Genomic DNA, 21,091 nt, shown 5'->3' with positions numbered 1-21,091 from the left:
TGAATTTAAATGACACACCAGGTCCAGGTTTTTCACCAGGTTGTCCATTTTTCCATCCACAGAGGCATACAGGTTAGATGACTTGACAATTCCAAACTGGCCTTGTATACTGTAAGTGTGAATGGGGGAGCATCTACAAGTGGGGCCTACGATGGACTGGCATCCCATCTAGGGCTGGTTACTGCCTTGCAAAAATGTTGCTGATGTAGGCCCCACTTAGATGCAGTGAAGGATTAAACGGGGTGGAGAATCTACGTTGTGTTATGTTACTGCGTGTATTAATTTATGACAAAACATTATTCTCATGTTGCATATGTTTCTGCAACGTGTGCTTCTATTGAACATCAACTTGTAACGGCTTTAGATGCTGTTTAGAGAAACTACTAACCTTTTTCAGTATTTCTTCTAATTTGTCTATCTTTGTCAGTTATTCATTATTTATCAATATGATAAGTTTACTTTTTCTTTTAGGGCCATGTGCAAAGTCTGTAGGAAGAGCGACAGTTGGTATGTAGTCCATTTCATCCATGTTCAGAAATATGAAATGCTTTGTAAGTTTGCATGCAGTATTTGAAACCATCCATCCATCCATTTTCTAACCCGCTGAATCCGAATAGGGTCACGGGGGTCTGCCGGAGCCAATCCCAGCCAACACAGGGCACAAGGCAGGAACCAATCCTGGGCAGGGTGCCAACCTACCGCAGGACACACACAAACACACCCACACACCAATCACACACTAGGGCCAATTCAGAATCGCCAATCCACCTAACTTTTTGGATTGTGGGAGGAAACCGGAGTTCCCGGAGGAAACCCACGCAGACACGGGGAGAACATGCAAACTCCACGCAGGGAGGACCCGCGAAGCGAACCCAAGTCCCCTAACTGCGAGGCAGCAGCGCTACCACTGCGCCACCGTGCCGCTATTTGAAACCTTTCTCTGCAAATTCATTGCAGGCAACTCTGCAGGTGAGGGTGCAGCTTCCAATCATTTTCAATACAGCAGTACTTTGGAGAAACTGAAAGAGGGAGAGAGTACCAGAACAAATGTTGTAAACTAGCAGGGCATGTCTGCCATCAGTGATCAATGATTCTTTGAGCAATGTCTTGTTTGTTATTGTCTGTTGAACTCATGCCTAATGTAGTGTAACTGACGGCTGGGATGGCCTGGCAGGGGAAGGATGGAGGAAGGCAGCTTTTTTAGGGCACTGCCTCCCCCAAGACTCTAGATGGCAGCTTCCCTGCTTTACAACGGTGCCTCAGATTCCCACAGGGCACCATGGGACTTGTAGTTTGGTATCTCAGCACTGGTGGGCGCTGCCAGGGGGTGCTGTGAATGAACCAGGAGACATGAGTTATCCGCCTGACCCGGAAGTGCTGGCAGGCCATGTGAGCGTAAGAGTAGAAGTACATCCATGTTAGCCAATATTAAAAGGACCACTTTGAACTTAGACAGCGAACCAGATTCGGGTGGAAGGTGGTCAAGGCTTGCTGGAAGGTGCTCAGGAGAAAAGAAAGAAAGACAGACAGAGAGAGAGGGGGAGAGAAAAAAAATCATTTGTGTGCTTTATTGCCTGTTTACCTGTGGCTGTGGTGATGGAGAGCACTGTGAAGAATTTAATAAAAGAGTCTTGGTGCATTTGACTTGTGTCCTCAGTGACTATCTGTTGGGTTTGTGGAGCAACAGTGCCCTCTAGCATCCACAGTGGATATGATCAACCTGGTGGGTGGCATTGTAGTTACTGTATCTGCTTTGTTCTATGACATTTTAGCTTCAAAGAAGTTTATTTAACAAGATCTTATTAAATTGAGCTATCAAAATTTTAAGAATTCTGGTATTTCAAAAACAAGGATAAAAGTGGTGTTGGATAGAAGGTGGTGGTGGAACTGTGATATTGGCATAGAATATCATGTATGTAATAGCATTTTGATTTTTAAGACTTTTTGGATCACTTCAAAATGGAATGTTTGGAAGAAATCCAAATTATTCTTGATTGTTATTTTTATTGTAAGCAACAGTTAAAGAAACACTTTGGGTAGTTATACTTACAGCCCAACATAGCTCACTAATCCTGTGTGTCTAATTTCTCCAAAGTAACATCAAGTCATTTTTAGAATGTCCCTAAAGTCCTACTCTCTACCACATTATTTGGAAATTCATTCCATGTGTCTAAGGTTCTATGTGTGAAGAAAAAAGTTTTAGCATTTGTACACACTTTACGCTTTAAATGTGAATAAATGTGCCACCATGTTCCTGTTGAACTCATTTTAAAATAAGGGCCTGGATCTACTGTACTAATGCCTTTTATAATTTTAAAAACTACAGTCATGTCATCTGTTAATCTCTGTTTGCTTAAACTAAAAAGGTTTAGGTCTTTTAATCTTTCCTTACATGGGCTTGTCCTCCTTTGAGCAGATTGACATTTTTTGGCATAGATACTCAACAATGAAGAGCAACCTTTATGAAATTGAGTGTTGTGAAAATCCTGCTTTAGATTGTGTACTGCACAATGTATAAAGTCCAATAATGCATATTATTGTGCTTTTATTTTCATCTAAATAAAGTTATGTGTGTAATACTTCAGCATTTTCTTAATGTGCTACAAATAATGTTTCTTTTGCCAGTCATCTTGTAGAATTATAAATAAACCTCTGTTTTATATTTACAGATTACAAGGATCTGTACAGAAAAGAAGTAATGCAAAATTATACATTGATAAGAGAGTATAACTGCCTTCCAGCAGAAAGAGTAGAGTTTAGTTCTTGATACACCAAGCTAACCATCATTAAAAAAAGACAACATTTGAAAGAAAAAAGAAACGAGTTCCTTGCAAAGGGCGACAATCATTTGCAGCTAATGAGAAAGCACAGGGATTCCAACATTACTGTTGAATGCTTCTTTTCACCTGTTGAATTCGCTAAATGTGACAAAGAGACGAGGACGGTGGTCATTCAGGGCCCAGCAGGAATTGGAAAGACATTCATGGTGCATAAAATTATGCTGGACTGGGCCTCAGGTGAACTGTTCCAAGACAGATTTGATTTTGTGTTCCATCTACAGTGCAGAGAACTAAGAATAAGTGATCAGGACAGTATAGAGGACTTGATTCTCAAGTGTTCCACTCATTTACAAGGTGGTATAAAGGAAATAATGTCCAAGCCAGAACGTCTCCTTTTTATTTTTGATGGTTTTGATGAGCTCAGTCTTCCTTCCAGTGAAGCCAGTGGAAGAGAGATGAGTGCAGTGATAAGATTACTAAGGAGGAATGAGATGCCTCAGGTGTCACTGCTTATCACAACACGGCCCACTGCTTTGGAATTGCTCGACAGTGTGGTACAAATTGATCGTTATGCAGAAATTGTTGAATTTTTAGAAGATGAAATAAAAGAATATTTTTTAAAAAGCTTTCACGAAAAGGAAAAAGCTTATGGTGCTTTTAACATCATCAAAGGGAATGATGTGGTCCTGTCCATGTGTTTTGTACCTATAGTCTGCTGGATTGTCTGTTCAATGATGAGAGAAAATGATGAAGATGGTGAAGATCTTCTGAAAAATGTGACAACTGCTTCTCAGGTCTTACTTCATTTTTTAAATAAACTGATGGAGCATCATTGTAGCAATTTTAAAAAGTCAGATTTTCTTCCAAAAGCCAGTAGACTGGCATTCCATGGAATCCAAGAAGAAAAGAGTTTGTTCACAGAGCAAGAACTCACAAAGTTTGCAATCACTATTTCTGGCACCGAATCAACAATTTTTAGCAAAACCTTTTATAAGAGACACTTGAAGGCTGAAGCTGTGTACCATTTTGTGCATTTAAGTATTCAGGAGCTGTTTGCTGCCTTTTATTGTGCTTCCCAAGCATCGAGTGAAGTGATTAGAAAGCTTCTAATAGACTCTTTGAAACCTGACCATGGAAATCTCATCCATGTAATTCGTTTCCTATTTGGTCTCACTAATGTGACATCACAGGAAATTATCAAAGACTTAAAAATGACTGTAAGGAGTGATCTAAGATTAGCACTTGAAAAATGGTTTCCAGAAGCAGCAAAGTGGCACAGAGAAAAATACAAAACATACGCATGGAACTGCAAAGAAAGAAATCCACAGTTCCTCCTGCAGCTTTTGTACTGCCTGTATGAGATGCAGGATGCCAAGTATGCTGCAACTGTAATGTCAGAGCTTCCTCATTTAGATCTTAATTTATGTCCTTTAAACAAAATTGATTGCAAGGTGGTTAAATACTGTGTTGAATGTAGTGAATCCATGCAAAAGCTTGATGTGCGTTACTGCAATTTAGGAGATGAGGAAGTGAGAATTCTTTGGGAAATTCTTCCTAAATGCCTTTCAATCAGGTATGTTTTACACTGGGGATAGATATTTTGAATAAACTTTCACTGTACATCCGACATTTAAAGACTTTTCTCTTGTAGTTTAGAACCAACCCATAGCAAGATCAAATTGGGAGAAGAAGAGTTGGGTAGTGGTTAGCACCTCTGCTTCCTGGATCTACTGCCATGGGTTTCAGTCTCATGGTCAATTGCTGTCTGTGTGGAGTTGACGTGACCATTCCCAGACCCAACCCCCGTACTCCACCAATTTTAAACTATCCCTGTATGTGAGTGTTGGTGTGTAAATGAGCTGGCCATGAAATACACTAAGAACACATTGTAGACTGGTTCCTGTTTTGCAACTAGTGCTATCAAAGTAGACATAAGCCATCCCTGATCCAGAATCGGGTTGTGTGGTAAGAGAATCAGTTATTCTCCAACCCGCTATATCCTAACACAGGGTCACAGGGGTCTACTGGAGCCAATCCCAGAGAACACAGGGCGCAAGGCAGGAACATGGCGCCAGCCCACAGCAGGGCACACCACACACTAGAGACAATTTAGGATCGCCAATGCACTTAACCTGCATGGACTGTGGGAGGAAACCCACACAGACACAGGGAGAACATGCAAACTCCACGCAGGGAGGACCTGGGAAGCGAACCCAGGTCTCCTTACTGTGAGGCAGCAGCACTACCACTGTGCCACCATGCCGCCGTGGTAAGAGAATGCTATGTAAAATCAAACTGCAATATGAGGAATTTGTATAATTTAAGAAATACTACAGTATGTAGTAATTTCAATTTGAGCAATAAGGTTCTTTCAAGAATGTTGTGTTTTTCATGATTTACCTCAAAGATCTCCCCCTTTTAAAAATACTGTGTAATTTTGAGATAATAAGTTAATTTCTATTGACATACTATATGTTTATTTTCAGTGACATTGCAGTAGCATTTTGTGATCTCTAATATCTAATTCCTTGCACCAGTAATATTCACAGTGAGCTCAGTTCAGTATTTTTGTCACTCTTATTACTCAGTGCAATTCAGTCATCTAAAACGTTTTATAGTCATATGCTGCAATAGATATGTTCATGTAAAGAAGCATAGTAGAGAATGATGGATTTGGGTGTCTTCATTGCGTTTTTCACTTACACAGTAAGTCCCCTACATATGAACCTTCAAGTTATGATCTTTCAGAGATGTGTACATGCAAGTCAAATAAATTAAAAATTATTTGAATAAGTGAAAAAAAAATTGTAAGTCTAACTTCAGATTTCACGGTAGTGCATAAGTTAGTTCACAAGTCTAATGACAGGTGGAGCGCAAAGCACACGCTATTATTGTTTACATTCTCAATCTTGTGCGTACATCCTCTACAAGTGGTCTGTGCTTTTGGCTGTATCTCTGTTTACATTGAGTTAACATGCTTTATATCAAGCCCATGGTGTCCAGAATTAAGTGTGTTCAACAAGAACATAGGCACAATTGGAAACTCGCTAAGAGTACGTTCCTCTTTATTCAGTGAACCACATTAACGTGCCATACAAAACCAAAAATGGGTGGAGCACAAGCGCAATGGGGACCTATGTCGGATCTCATGAACAGCTTCCTCTTGTCGACTTGTTCTAATCGACTCTAATACAAGATCTTCAGATATGAGCATTCCATCAGGAGTACTGCGGGCTTACTGAAGGCTTTTATTTTCATACACTCAAACTGGAGTTAGTACTGGAAGGACTTTTTTGTCGTCATTTCAAAACTTTCTATGAATCTTCACTGTAAACATTTACTGGACATCAATATTAAGTGATGGGCAGTAGGTTTTCGAGTGATGATGCCATCCAATTGCTCATTTTGTATGTGGCAGCGGGAAGTGGGCTTGTTCGCTAATGGTAAGTGAGTCTACTATACTGAGATCAGCTGATGGAAAACAATGGGAATAAAAAATAATGAAATGAACTAGAAATCTGTAACAAAAATACAAATAATGTTTAAAAGCACTTTCTTGTGTACTGTACAATACAAGTAGGTTTTCTGTAAGAGTTGAGGAGAGATTGGTTAGGTCTGCATACGTAGGCTACCTGACAGTGTAAACAGCAATATCAGCTGACGGAAAGTAATGGAAGCAAAAATTAACTTTCTGTTGTTTATTTTTAAAATACACATGAAATCTGATAACAAAATTCATATATTAAGTTTTAAAAGTATTTTCTAATGTATAAATAGCTTTACATATACATGTTTTTGATAGGAGTTGAGGGGTGGCATTGTGGGCACTGGGTGCCTAGGCTTACTTTACTGGATTTATGAACAAGGTGGACTTGCAAACGCACTCTTGGAATGGAACTTGTTTGTATGTAGGGGACTTACTGTAGATGCATTTAGCTACATTGATTACTATGAAAAAGTGTAATGGTTATTTTTTTTTCTTTTTCAGGATAGGTTCTGATAATCTTAGTGAAGAAGGACTGGAATTTCTCTGTGAAAACCTTGTTAGACACCAGCTTTTTCAGCACATAGAACTAAATATAAGTAAAAATGGAAGTCAATCCAGTTTTGTACTTGAGGCTCCTTCAATCCCCATTAACTGCAGGTAAACTAAGTACAAATTTGCATTATCAATCCCAGTCTTTTCTGATTAAGTCTACTTAGTCTATTAGATGGTTTCGGCCAGTATTACTCTCTATAGCTTTGCTTGTTGATACTGACTTCTGTTTTTTGGTTCACATTTTTCTTTCTTTGCCTGTTCTGTTTCACATTCTTTATTTGAACCCCTGCCAACTCCTTCTTTGGATACTGTATTTTGGATTATGGGTGTGTATTATGATAAGAAAAAACAGTTTTACACTTTGCAATACCTGCTTCTCTGTCTGTTCACTACAATCCATTTCTTTTGTGTGTGTATATTTGGATGTACAATTCTCCAGTCTGCACTTGTCTACTGAAGAGCTGGAGCCTGGTGACCGTATTGTGCACTCTCTGGCTTGTGTGAGTGAGTTCATACAAGACATGGGAGGCGCACAGGCAGAGATGAAGAGAAACTGGACTTGACAGGGAATGGGTGCTGTTGAGGTACCATTCAAGTAGGAAAGGGATTTTATATATCAGGCAAGGGGAGAGAAATTTGTTTAGGTAGGCCCAATGGGCATACATGATTTTATTTTTCTATTCAAACCTTGTATTTCCCCATTTGATTATTCCTCTCTACGCTGTTGTGATGCTCTGTATTTGCTAAGGCTGTAGTACTCAAGGGTGGTCATGGACCCAAGTTCGGATTCAAGACCTTTTTTCAGTTTTGTCTTGTCTTGGACCCAGGGATATTAGTTCTTGTACTTGGCTGTTGGCCTCGTGAGATATATATATATACATATTTTTTTTTTTGAATATATATATATACATATTTTTTTTTTTGATCAAGTCTCAATTGAGTCCATCTGCCTTTTTTGAAGTTTTTTTCCCTTTTTTTCAACCCTATCTGTGTGAATCACGTCCATGTGAAATTTCCATTAGTACAAGTCGCTTGCTTTCTGTACTTTCACTGCAGTTGTTGTTACAAGTTGCAGTCACATGTATTTGTCATGATTAGTACTCTCATTTTCTTTGTAGTAATTTCTTATTGTTCTCTGTCATGGGAACCATTAGCCAGGATCAGTGGTTTATATGTATTTTGTTACTTTGCTTAAGCATATTCTGTACTGTGAGTAGGAATGAGGTCGAGGAGACCCTGGAGAGGCGAAGATATGCTCTAGAGAGGAGATTAATGAAGGTCAGTAGGTGAAGGGTGGATGAGTTTAAATATGTGGGATCAATAGTACAGAGTAATGAGGAGTGTAGAAAAGAGTTGAATAAGCGAGTGCAAGCAGGATGGAGTGGGTGGAAAAGAGTGTCAGGAGTGATTTGTGACAGACGGGTACCAGCAAGAGTGAAAGGGAAGGTCTACAAAACGGTAGTGAGACCATCTATGTTATATGGTTTGGAGACGGTGGTACTGACCAGAAAAAATAGGAAATAGAGCTGGAGGAGGCAGAGTTAAAGATGCTAAGATTTGTGTTGGGTGTGATGAGGATGGACAGGACTAGGAATGAGTACATTAGAGGGGCAGCTCAGGCTGGACAGTCAGACATGTTTAGGAGAGAGATGCTGAGTATATTGGGAAAGGGATGCTAGGGATGGAGTTTCCAGGCAAGAGGAAAAAGGAAGGCCTAAGAGGAGGTTTATGGATGCGGTGAGAGAGGACATGCAGGTGATGGGGATGACAGAACAAGATGCAGAGGACAGGAAGATATGGAACAAGATGATCCACTATGGTGACCCCTAACGGGAGCAGCCAAAAGAAGAACAAGCATATTTTGAGAATAATTCTGCTTTACTTGATTATAAAATTTTCTGTCTGCTCCCATTTTTATTTCACTACATTTTCAACCACAAATTACTACTTTTACTCCTTGCCTTATTTAAAGTTGCTAGACATTTTAAACCAGTAAAAAGGGCTAGGTTAATATGCACAATGCTTTACTCAGTCAGTCACCTAAAATCCTCCTTTCCCATTAGTGTGCTCCTCACTGAACTTGTCCACAATTATTGAGGTATCCATCTTGCAGTGCATGCTACTACTTTAAGCTTCAGTTACTTTAGCAATCATAATACAACACCTAAACTGCAGTATTCTCTGCACAATACCACAATTGAGATTGAAGTATTTACAAGTGATTCTGCCACAAATCTTCCTTCCTTAAACTTAGTTGGAGATGATGAGCAACACTTTTAAAAATCATCAGCCATATTTAAAAGACTTGCTTAGCTTCCACTGAGTGAAAGACTACCTGTACCGCATGAAATGTGTCAAATAAAAAGGTTAGTCTTCATTTAATGTAAATATGTATGAATATAATAATTTTAAAACTCTCTGCTACATATTGCTTATGTTTAAAACATAATAGACACACCATCCACGAAGGGCCTTAAGGTGGCCTGGGAACTATCAGACTGCTAGACTCATCCAATAATATATTTTTTTAATGAGGAATAATACACAGCTTTGTATTTAAAAAATAATGTTAAAAATATAAATATGATTTCAAAACAAATTAAACAGGCTTTTTTTTTAGTGAAAGCGGATTTTCTAGCATCCAGATTTACCTTTTATGCCCAGATTGGCTAATCAGTGCTGGTGGTAACTTAGCATTGTGTTAGGTGAGTGCTTGTGTGTATGTAATGAGTTATTATTGTTGTCTGTCTGCTTTACTGCCATGTGTGCCCATCCCATACCTTCCTTGGTGTTTTTACTATACTGCTTATATATGTGTTTTATTTGCCTTGAAGATGCTCTATTCTGGTTTTGTGTGTGTCACTATTATGAGTCATTCCATGTCAAATCAACCGATTTTCCAAATATCTCACACACTTCGAGCTCATAAAAGTGTATCCATGTTATCCAGGAGACACCCGGTAAAATTATTTTGATGTAAGATCAATTTTACAGGGTGTCTCCTGACTAATATGGGTACACCTGGTAATTTTGTCCAGAATTCGAAGAGTCCGAAGTATGTGGGCCATTGGTTTATTTGACATGGTATGACCCTTATATAGTGTAGCATTTGATTAATATAATATTTGTTTAATATTTTTTATATTATGCCTACAGCATGGTATTTACAGTAAATGTGTAATGTATCCATTTTCTGGTTGCATTTTTTTGCTTGTGGCCTGTGATGTTGATTCATATGTTGATGTTAGACTATGTTGTTGTATTCTGTTATTTTAACCTTCAATATCTCATAGTGGAAATTATGAGATAATCAGTTTAATAATCTGTTGGATAATCAGTTTAGTTTTTCTCCATTTATGCTCAGCTCTCCGTGATGTTCTCTTTAGATCAGACACTCTTTGGGTCTTCCATTGTACAATAGTTCTAGAAGATTTTTAACTGTCTTTTCAGGTGTGACTTTGTTAGCAGCAGCTCTCACTTTAGTATTAAACTTTTCCACCTTACTATTTACATTATTCTCACTATTGTAGTAAGCACTACAAACGGACTGGTTGCTTAGGATGTTTGTAAACTTTGAAGCTGCTGATGAATCAAAGAAGCGTTTTTTAAGAATATGCTTGTGAATTTTTTCTGTCATTATTTCTATATTAATAAGAGAAAGTGGTCTGATAAACCAATATCAATGATCTGCTTCACATCAACTTTTAGCTATTTAGCAATTACTAAGTCTAATGTATGCCATGTTTTGTGCGGAGGCTGACTAACGTGCTGGCTCAAATCAAAAGAGTCCAGGAGGTTCATAAGTTTTTTTACTTTCAGGTCACACTGATTATCGATATGAAAATTAAAGTCACCAACTATGAGGAATGTGTCATAGTTTGTGATTACAATTGACACCAAGTGTGAGAATTCCTCAACGAATGACGCATTATATTTAGGAGGTCTATACACGGATAATACTAGAACCTGAGAAACTCCATGAATAACAACAGCAAGATACTCAAAGGACTTGAATTTACCAAAGCTGACTTCTTTACACTTTAACCGGCTCGAGTAAATGCTTGCTGAACCACCACCTTTCTTCCCTTGGTGATCCGCATGAGCAAAGCTGTAATTAAGGGGCACAGATTCGATTAAAACAGCTGCTCCATCAGAGCTAAGCCACGTTTCACTTAATGCAATAAAATCGATTTTCCTATCACTAAAAAGATCATTAATGGAAAATGTCTTGTTGTTTAATGCTCTAACATTTAATAAAGCCATATTTAATGTTTCGGAAGAGCAGAACTGTGTTATGGGTAAACAAGCAAATGAAAAAGATTTTTTTGTATTTATTAAAGCAATTTTACAAACAAGAATTCTATTGCTTTATTGTTTTCAGTCTGCTTTTTATCATGTTTGCTTTTTGTTTTTTTGTTTTTTTGATAGGTTATCCTTCTCTGGTGTCCCAGACTTGGCTGTGAAGCACAGAAGCCAGACGCTTATTCCAAAATACAAACCCAGAAATTTCCACTTGTTAGAAGGGAATAGTGAGGAGACAATAATGTTTATCATTGACTTATTAAGAAGTGAAGATTACTGTGTAGACAGAGTGAGGTATAGTATTGGTTTAATTTGTGCTTATTTCCACTTTGACCAGTAGGGGGCATTACAGCACCTCAAAAACAACCACACAGACGCAAGTCCCAGCAAATGCAAGGTTTATTAAACAAATACCTTACAAAGGCTTTCTTCTGATAGTGGCACAACCACAAAGCAATTCTTTCTTTCTTTCTTTCTTTCTTTCTTTCTTTCTTTCTTTCTTTCTTTCTTTCTTCACACCTTCCAGGCAAGGTTTGTCCATCACCCACACCTGATTCATACTCACCTCCAAGTCAATAGGAAGCCCCACAAAATTGGGACTACTAATCCTATCAGCTCCCCCTAGACGGCCCCCACAGAACACAACAGGGCTACCCCACAGGACTACAGGTCCAAGCATACCCTGCTGGTGTTCATATGAAAATCCTAGCCCAGAGATACTGCCCTCTAATGTTTTGGGGGAGCCACTGGTCTGAATAGATTTTGTCACTCTGTACTCCTTTACACTGGCCTAGTGTATTAAAAGGGCAAATGATTTATGAGAAGAATGCCTCAGTTAGATGTTAATTTTCATAGCTGCACACAGGGCTGTTTTTGTACCTCAAAGAAACCGATCAAACATGTTTTTTACAATCATTTTTGTTTTATATCTCATCTACTTATATTTGCGCTTCCACTGTATGTATTGAATTTAGTAATTTGCTGGCCTTGCTACAGAAGCAGCAGTTTCTACAAGTCAGTAAACATCTGTCACTATCTTTGACTGTTTACTATAAGGAAAAACATCATTCTTCATTCATTACCACACTAATCACAGATCATGATACACGTAACATGTACAATATACTACAATGTGTATGTACTTTATGATTTACATATTTGTAATGGCTCCAAATTATGTGTTAGCATATACATTCTTTTTTTTTGTTTGTAACAGCTCTCTATAAATACTGTGTTTTATAACATTAACCAGTATAGTAAGAACTGCATTTGCAGTATGAGCAACTCATTATTTTACATCCAGTGTTTTTGGTAACTTTTTAAAAAATTTCTGTATGGTATAGATCAAAGGTCCCCAACCTTTTTTACACCAAGGACCGCTTTACTAGAAGTACATTTTTTCAGTGGATTTGGAGGGTTGGGGTTTGTGGGGTGATTATGGGCAGGTTCGTAGGGCAGTTTTATACACAATTTACATTACATTTCTATTATTATTAAGTTATAATTTAATAATAGAAATTATACAGCTTATCATAATGCAGAATCAGTGAGAGCCCTGAGCTTGTTTTCCTGCAACCAGACGATCCCATCTGGGGACAATACGATGTGTGTTGCTTATGTTCAGTCTACTCCATAATCTCCTTTTGGTTGCTGTCAGTGCAGAAATGCTGCCTTACAAAGATAGGTTGTTGGAATTGGAAACAGCTTCAATAGCTTCTTTCGCATTATTTTAATCTTCTCCTGTCTACAAGTTATGCTGACGAGAATTTTTCTCAGCATTTCCTTGCGATAATACACTTATCAGGGTGTGAATGATGCCCATATCCAATGGCTGAAGCACTGCCGTGCAACTGGGAGGGAGGAATTCAACACGAACATTATCTAAATGCGGAAGCATGTTGTGGGCAGCACAGTTATCAATCAGAAGCCAAATCATCCTTTTCTTCTTCTTCATATTGTGAGGTTTCTGAACTCTTTTGGGATCCCCCCACCCAATGGGAACGACATGCTGAAGTGCATCCCGAAGCGCAATTGCCGTATCTGTGTAAGATTCTGTGATGGTTCATTCAAGTATTTCAAGGTCTCTTTGTTGTAATGGAAGTATCTGCTTCTGAATGTACTTCATAGTAAGATTTCTATAGACTCATGTCATATGGGGAAACTGTCAGAAACATAAAAATACTTTGTTGTAATACTCTCTCACCTCGGCCTCTCTCCTCTCTCTGTGCAGCTGCAAACCCCGCTCGCCTAGCTTTGTGAAAAGTGTCCACAGTGAAGGGGGCAGCCTTTTTGCTGTAGCCCTTCACTGAGTGAGTCTCCATTGCAGGCAGTTCTCTCGCGGACCGGGGGTTAGGGACCCCTGGTATACAGTATATATAAATAACTGAGGCACAAACATTGAATCATATACACAAAAGACTACAAAGGCTGCTTTATTTATTCCGACTTGTAATGCTTCAGTATAGTGTGGAGAAGGTGTAAAATGGCCAGATGAGGGCTTAAAATGTGCGGACATCTCACTTTTGGTGTAAATTACTGGTTTGTGTATCTGACCACTGACAAAGTATAAGTATTTTGGGGGCACCAGTTAAGTAGGCGAAACTGTTGTTTGCAATATGTCAAGTCCCTGCTGCTATTGTCTCCTTCCTCCTGCAAACAGAACAAACATTTTATGAAATGTTGCTCGTTGCTTAGCAAGGACCAATTTGGGAGGCAGAAGAGCACGTTGCAGAAGCTCTATGTGCCTGGATCGCCTCTTCATATGTATGAAGTATGTTATAACTTTAGCTGTACTGCTTAAATTGTCGTCTCCAGTAAAGCTAAATGATTTACAAAAACCACAGAAAACTATTTAGTTTATGTTCTGGCAAAATACTTTTTGGATGTATTTTAGTATTTTTGTAAGGAATAAGACAAGGAATAAGTATTCTCAAACATCTTTGTATTGTTCTGCTGCAAACAATAAAAATATATATGGCAGTATTAAAACATTTATAATTTAACAATTTTCCAGAAAATATATTGCATTATTTGAAAAATGTGCAAAGATGCCATTATTTTGGCATTATTTATTAATTTCTTGCTACTAATAATTGACCTATACTCCCTCCACCAAATCAGCAATCAGTGCAACCCACTAATCAAATTTTACAATGGGAAGCACTGGCCCTCATCATAAAAATGATAAATTGAGAAGAGCTGGATCAAGGTGTTACTAACATCATGATAACATACGAATGACTTCACTGTATGCAAATTTAATTCTTCCCCAGCTATTTTGGCAGAGTTCAGATTATAAGCTGCACATGTTTTAGTTTGGCAAGACTCAGATTCATTAGTATTGATTTATGGCAGCACAACAGGCAGACCTGCGAATTGTGTCATTTGCTACCACGGTATGTACAGTATGTAAGCACTTTCAGACATCTGCAGGAAAGTGCCATTGTCAACAGGTTACCAGATAGTACCTGAAACGCAGGATAATCACTTACATTGTTATCATGTTTTTTATGACATTCCAACTAAAAACTCACCATCAAGGCACCTTCACCTTCTCCCTTCCAACTGTTGCCCAACTAATTCATGTGTGGAGGAGACAAGGTGAATGATGCAATTGAAATAAGTTTGTGCGACATGCCATTAGAGGAGAATGTGACGTGATGTGCTATAAAATTCTTAAAGAATCTTGAAACTTCGACTGCTTATCAGTGGCATTTTTATTGTAAACATAATCCTATTGTAGTTGTGCAGCTTTGAAAAATGGCAATTTCTGGAATGGCTGTAATACTGGTATTATATACCTGCCTACATGGTGACAGCACTCCTCCCTCTCTTCTAAATTGTGTACAACATTTTGTGATGCCGCTTTATATGGATTAATGCCAACCTGAAGAGACCAACCTGTTGCATTATACTTTGTTTGGATGTCCCACAAGTGACCTACCATATGCTACCTCCATGAACATGTGACTGCTTTATACTGTAATGACTTTGAGTTAAAGATTTGAAAGAACCTTCTAATCAATATTGCTAAATTCCTTCTTGGGACAAATAAAGTGCTATATATTGTGAAATGAAACACCTAGACACAGGAAAAAGGTTTGGGGCAGCCGCCCGTATACTTGAATAAGGCTGAAAAAAGTGAAGGTTGGTAGTACAGTAAGTAGTATATAGATCGAGTCCAAAGAAGAACTGAATACACAGAAGGAAACTGTCTGGCTTTTAAGACAGGTTGGCAGAAGTGACGTCAGTGGGACCGGAACTGGAAGTGATGTCATTGCAGCTAGAACCGAAAGTGGCTTCTCTTTGCCCAGAACCAAACGTGATATCATCAGGCCCGGAACTGGTAGTGACATTATCAGGACCAGGCAGAATTTCCCGTGTTTGGTCTGCAGGGATAAAAGAGAAAGGTTTATTGCACCCCGCCACCCCCTGGCCTGGCGTGGAATTACCTTCTTTTGGTCCTTCTAGCTGCCTCCCATGCACATGTGTGTGAAACTATCTTAATTTCTGTCCTTTTCCTGGAGTCCTGTATGGAATTCAGTATTTGAGGCAGGCAGTAGTGATGTGTTTATCTTGTGGCCAAAGGAAAGAGAGAATCTCTGACACCGTGTTACCACATTCGTATTTCACAAATGCAGGCCTTTAAAGTGTTGTATATATGTTGGTTTTATGGCATCAACCTTTTAGCTTGGCACACTTTATCTGTGATGACATTTAAAGGAATTAACTAGCGGTGCATTGCATCTGCGTTAATAATAAGTATAAATAATAACATCAGAGAAAAAAAGAGTCAAGAAGGTTAGATATTATTTATGGAAACTATTTCTGTAAAGTTACGATAATCGCAGTGCTGGAGACTTGGGACCCGTTGCATGTTGATTAGCAATTGCAAGTAAGAATTTCAGAATACAGAGAGAAGCATTGGAAGTCAAGATGGAAAGGACAAGGGAACATTTTCGTTTTAGTTAACTATTTTAATTAACTCATATGTCAGAAGAGGGGTTGTAATACAAAGGATGATTAATAAAAAAGTAAGAGGAAGTGTACATTTTAATATACTGTACATATTGTATACTTTTTACATTTATTACATTTTATTTTATGCTTTTATTTTTATCAAACTTTATTTGTAAATGTATGAACTTTTAATGCACAAGTGGTTCTGTACAATATAAGCAGACATTCAAATAATTTGACTGTGATGGATTCAAACTTTATCCACAGTTGGTTTCTGCCTTAATTTTAATGTTGTTGGGATCGTTCTGGCCGCTACAGCACTGAATTAGATTAACCTGATTTAAGAATGGAAGGCTATGATATACCTATACAGTATAGTAGGTGCATACAGTAAATGATTATTTATGTAACTCATTGTGTGCTCTTTACTGAAATACACTGAATTAAAATTCCTGACAAAATGGTGCCCTGACATAGGTAGGATCCTGTCTTGTATCCAGTGATGTCAACATTCACTTGAGCTCCTCGTGACCCTAAAGTTGTGTTACATATTGTATGTTCAGCAAATAAAAAGATATATGAACTGAATACATTTCTAATTTTGCATTATGTCTGTTTTCGACTAATGTATGTACCTTTAACTTTAGATTTGGTATACGTTCACTAGAGGGAATAGAAAACATAAACAGGATTCTGTCCATGGAGACCAAAATGAGAAGTGTGAACTGGGAATTAATGAATGGAGATGAAGATGGTTACAGCACATTGATGTATGATGCTGATGAAAAGGTGTTAAGGTATTTTTTGGATTTAAAGTGCCCCTAGAACAAAGGTTATGTCTAAGATGTCATGGTAAATGATGTATTATTTTTTTGCTCATCTACCTAGTATTCTCCTATTTGGAAAAATAAATCATATGAAGTGTGAATCAATTACACCTAAACAGGTCTCTTGTCCCTTGCCTTACTGTTGTAAAGAAATACTGGAAAATTAGTGAACTGTACATGTTCTGTACTGTGCTATGTGGAATAAAGAGATATAAATAACTCCTTGATGGTCACACATTTCAAATTCTTTGTTATCATATCAGACCACCCTATTTGAACCCAAGCATTGTCTTCCTGCTTAAATCAAGTGCAAACTACACATTGTCCTTTGTCTCAGCCCCCCTTTCATCTATAAACTTACTAGCCCAGTAATGATTTTTTTCATGTGTTTTCACAGATATGAGTTTTTAGAATTTTGATATCTTCAGTGTTTGTGTGTCTTTTCCATATTGTGTGGGTTTTTTCTTATAGAAACATCATCCTGGTGGACCCTGATTACTCTTCAGGTATACAATTGAATCCTTTTAAAAGAACAAGGAGTGCAGTAACTGTTTTGGGACATCTAAAACCTTGGGAACCCATCTTTGCAGTCCCTATTCTTCCCAGCAGAACAGATATAAGATAAAAGGTGTCCCACATTAGGACCTAAACATACATTCACTTCCAGAGCCTCTTCCTTTACCTTTTTGATTCCTTCCTTTACACATTAGAGACAGTCATATTTAAATGTCTGATAATTATAACCTCTATCTTTAACTGAAATCACCACTACAAGGACATATGTAAGATTCAAGTCAGTATACCAAGGCTGGCACTTTTTTGTTTTATTGTTTTTTATTTTATTTTTATTTTTGAATGGCAACTCAACTTCTTTTTATTCTCACATACAGGCTCTCAGTCTTTGGAAACTGTAAAAATTATACCATCCAAACCAGCAGACAACTAATCCCGAGTTGTAAACCCACATACATCTACTTTCAGTATCTAGATGAAGTGATACTAAGAAATGTCATTAGGATATTGAACACTGATGATTATTATCACAAATTCCTGACGTAAGTGACTCACTTTCCTTTCTGAGTGCTTGTTCTTTGCTTAATTTTGTATGTTTCAGATTCATGGTTGAGAAGCATTATTCCTAAAGACATGAGAATAAATATGTTAGTTCTTATTTATGAATCGATTGCCTTCAAAATGAGCATATGTCCATTTTGACATGTGCAGTGTCTTTGCATTCATTAATGTAAATGTTATTGTAAACTATATAGATCAGAGATCATTGCTTTTTGTAATTTATCACCATTGGGCAACTAACAATTATTTAGTTCAGGCCCCCAGCGTAGAGTAAATAATTTCATTTTGGAGAGCATGCATAATAAGATAATTTGGACACCCCAATGTAAATAGCATAACAAATCTAAAGTTGTGTGTCTAAAGTAGTAAAATATATAATATTTTAATATTTAATATTTTAATATATAATGATGTGCATGATCGTTATTCACTAACATATATAAATTCAATATGTTTCTAGGTTGCCCACCATATATATATATATATATATATATATATATATATATATATATATATATATATATATATATATATATATATATTATTCATTGTATATATAGTCAGACCAACCACAAGCGTTACCTGGTAGGTAACCACCCACACAATTCAGGTCGGGACTCAGGCTATGAATGCAATGAATGTAATTACTCTGGACCTACAGGCTGTCAAATAAACGAACCACACGCCGTAGTGCAGCGTAAAGGGTCTTCGTCTCTGACGCTGACGTCCGAGGTTCAGTCCCCGAGAGAGAAGCAGTAGAGTGTGTATGCCTGATGAGCCCAAATGAGGGCAAAACACGTATCGCATACTCTTTGCATTATTTGACAGTAAACTATGCAATATATATCTATACTAATAAAAGGCAAAGCCCTCACTGACTTACTCACTCATCACTAATTCTCCAACTTTCCGTGTAGGTAGAAGGCTGATATTTGGCAGGCTCATTCCTTACAGCTTACTTACAAAAGTTAAGCAGGTTTCATTTCGAAATTCTACACGTAACGGTCATAACGGTTGATAACGGTTGACAACGTCAGCCATGTTGAACTTTCTTATTCATGGCCCCATCTTCACGAAATTTGGTAGAATACTAATGACAGGCAAAGCCCTCACTGACTCACTCACTCACTCACTCACCACTAATTCTCCAACTTCCCGTGTAGGTAGAAGGCTGATATTTGGCAGGCTTATTCCTTACAGCTTACTTACAAAAGTTAAGCACGTTTCATTTCGAAATTCTACACGTAATGGTCATAACGGTCGATAACGGTTGACAACGTCCGCCATGTTGAACTTTCTTATTTATGGCCCCATCTTCACGAAATTTGGTAGGCTGCTTCCCTGCGCTAACCAAAACCAATATACGTACTTATTTCGATGGTATGACGCCACTGTCGGCCGCCATATTGAACTTTCCAACGTCACTAATTCTCCAACTTCCGTGTAGGTAGAAGTCTGAAATTTGGAAGGCTCATTCGTTACAGCTTACTTACAAAAGTTAAGCAGGTTTCATTTTCGAAATTCTATGCATAATGGTCATAACAGTTGATAACGTTCGCCATGTTGAACTTTCTTATTTATGGCCCCATCTTCACAAAATTTGGTAGGTGGCTTCCCTGCGCTAACCAAAACCGATGTACGTACTAATTTCAGTGGTATGACGCCACTGTCGGCCGCCATATTGAACTTTCCAACGTCACTAATTCTACAACTTCCCGTGTAGGTGGAAGGCTGAAATTTGGTACTTATTTCGGTGGTATGATGCCACTATCGGATGCCATATTGAACTTTTCAACGGTCTTTGTTACTTATGGGCCCATCTTCAAGAAATTTGGTACGCGGGTTCCCAAAGCTAACTGAATCCTACTTACGTACATATATATGTCCATAGCTTGCAGCTCGGTCACCGTGTGAGGCGGCGTTGGGTTCCCCATCTCAATGCATCCGACGTTGTTGGCTGCCTGCCTATATAAGGCCGTCCGTCGTTCCAGTCTCTACATTCCCTTCCTTGCATCGCCACGGGATTCACGTCTCCCTGCTGATAACTACAGCCTTTTTATTTAATCCACGGCTTCTCCACTGTTTTATTGTTCATTTATTATGATTATAGTTATTGTTTAGGTATTTTAAACTTACTTTACATTGTTCAGTTACCCATTTCCTTTATCATTTCAACCGTACCCCCATTAACACGTCTATCAAGGTGATCACCATCGATCAAAGAACTGTCACTTACCGAGTAGTTTCCATGCCCAGAGATGGCACCTGCCTTTTCCAATCTCTTCGTTAAACATTGCACGGCCATATCAGGCTCACTCTTGATATCCGGAGGAACATTGTGTCTTATGTATTGAATGACTAGGACAGGTTCAAGGTGTGGACTGATGACAGTACAGGAGATTATTATTCTACACAGGAGCACTATAAGAGTGAAATGCTTAAGCCCTTCAACTATGCATCTGCATGTGAGTTGACGGCTGCCACTGAATTGTTCGGTTGTCACTTTCAAGTGTACCGAAATCTATACTAATAAAAGGCAAAGCCCTCACTCACTCACTCACTCACTCACTCACTCACTCACTCACTCACTCACTCACTCACTAATTCTCCAACTTCCCGTGTAGGTAGAAGGCTGAAATTTGGCAGGCTCATTCCTTACAGCTTACTTACAAAAGTTAAGCACGTTTCATTTCGAAATTCTACACGTAATGGTCATAACGGTCGATAACGGTTGACAACGTCCGCCATTTTGAACTTTCTTATTTATGGCCCCATCTTCACAAAATTTGGTAGGCTGCTTCCCTGCGCTAACCAAAACCAATATCGTACTTATTTCGATGGTATGACGCCACTGTCGGCCGCCATATTGAACTTTCCAACGTCACTAATTCTGGTGACTAGAAAGTTAAGCAGGTTTCATTTTCGAAATTCTACGCATAATGGTCATAACTGGAAGGTATTTTTCTCCATTAACTGTAATGGAGTTGAGCTGGAAAGACGTGGGGGCGGAGTTTCGTGTGACATCATCATGCCTCCCACGTAATCACGTGAACTGACTGTCAACACAGTACGTAGAAAACCAGGAAGACCTCCAAAAAGCGCTTAAGAAA

The 21,091-nt window shown here is 38.3% G+C and overlaps 1 protein-coding gene across 3 annotated transcripts in view; it reads left to right on the top strand.

The window, feature by feature from the left end:
* The window catches only part of LOC120528075 (NACHT, LRR and PYD domains-containing protein 3-like), a 47,149-nt gene that overhangs the window by 11,686 nt on the left and 14,372 nt on the right, over positions 1–21,091 (top strand). For 2 of the 3 annotated variants that reach the window (XM_039752072.1, XM_039752071.1), the window contains exons 3-8: positions 472–507; positions 2,670–4,353; positions 6,769–6,924; positions 11,248–11,415; positions 16,728–16,877; positions 17,798–17,962. In XM_039752072.1, the coding sequence (XP_039608006.1) occupies positions 2,858–4,353; positions 6,769–6,924; positions 11,248–11,415; positions 16,728–16,877; positions 17,798–17,962 (2,135 nt within the window). In that variant the 5' untranslated portion in view covers positions 472–507; positions 2,670–2,857. Of the gene's footprint in view, positions 1–471; positions 508–2,669; positions 4,354–6,768; positions 6,925–11,247; positions 11,416–16,727; positions 16,878–17,797; positions 17,963–21,091 lie in introns of those variants that run through there. The other variant, XM_039752073.1, reaches the window with a different exon arrangement.

Source organism: Polypterus senegalus, chromosome 4 (genome assembly GCF_016835505.1).
Source record: "Polypterus senegalus isolate Bchr_013 chromosome 4, ASM1683550v1, whole genome shotgun sequence".
NCBI lineage: Eukaryota > Metazoa > Chordata > Cladistia > Polypteriformes > Polypteridae > Polypterus > Polypterus senegalus.
Note: the sequence above shows the minus strand (reverse complement) of the source record. Positions and strands in the feature narration are given on the sequence as shown.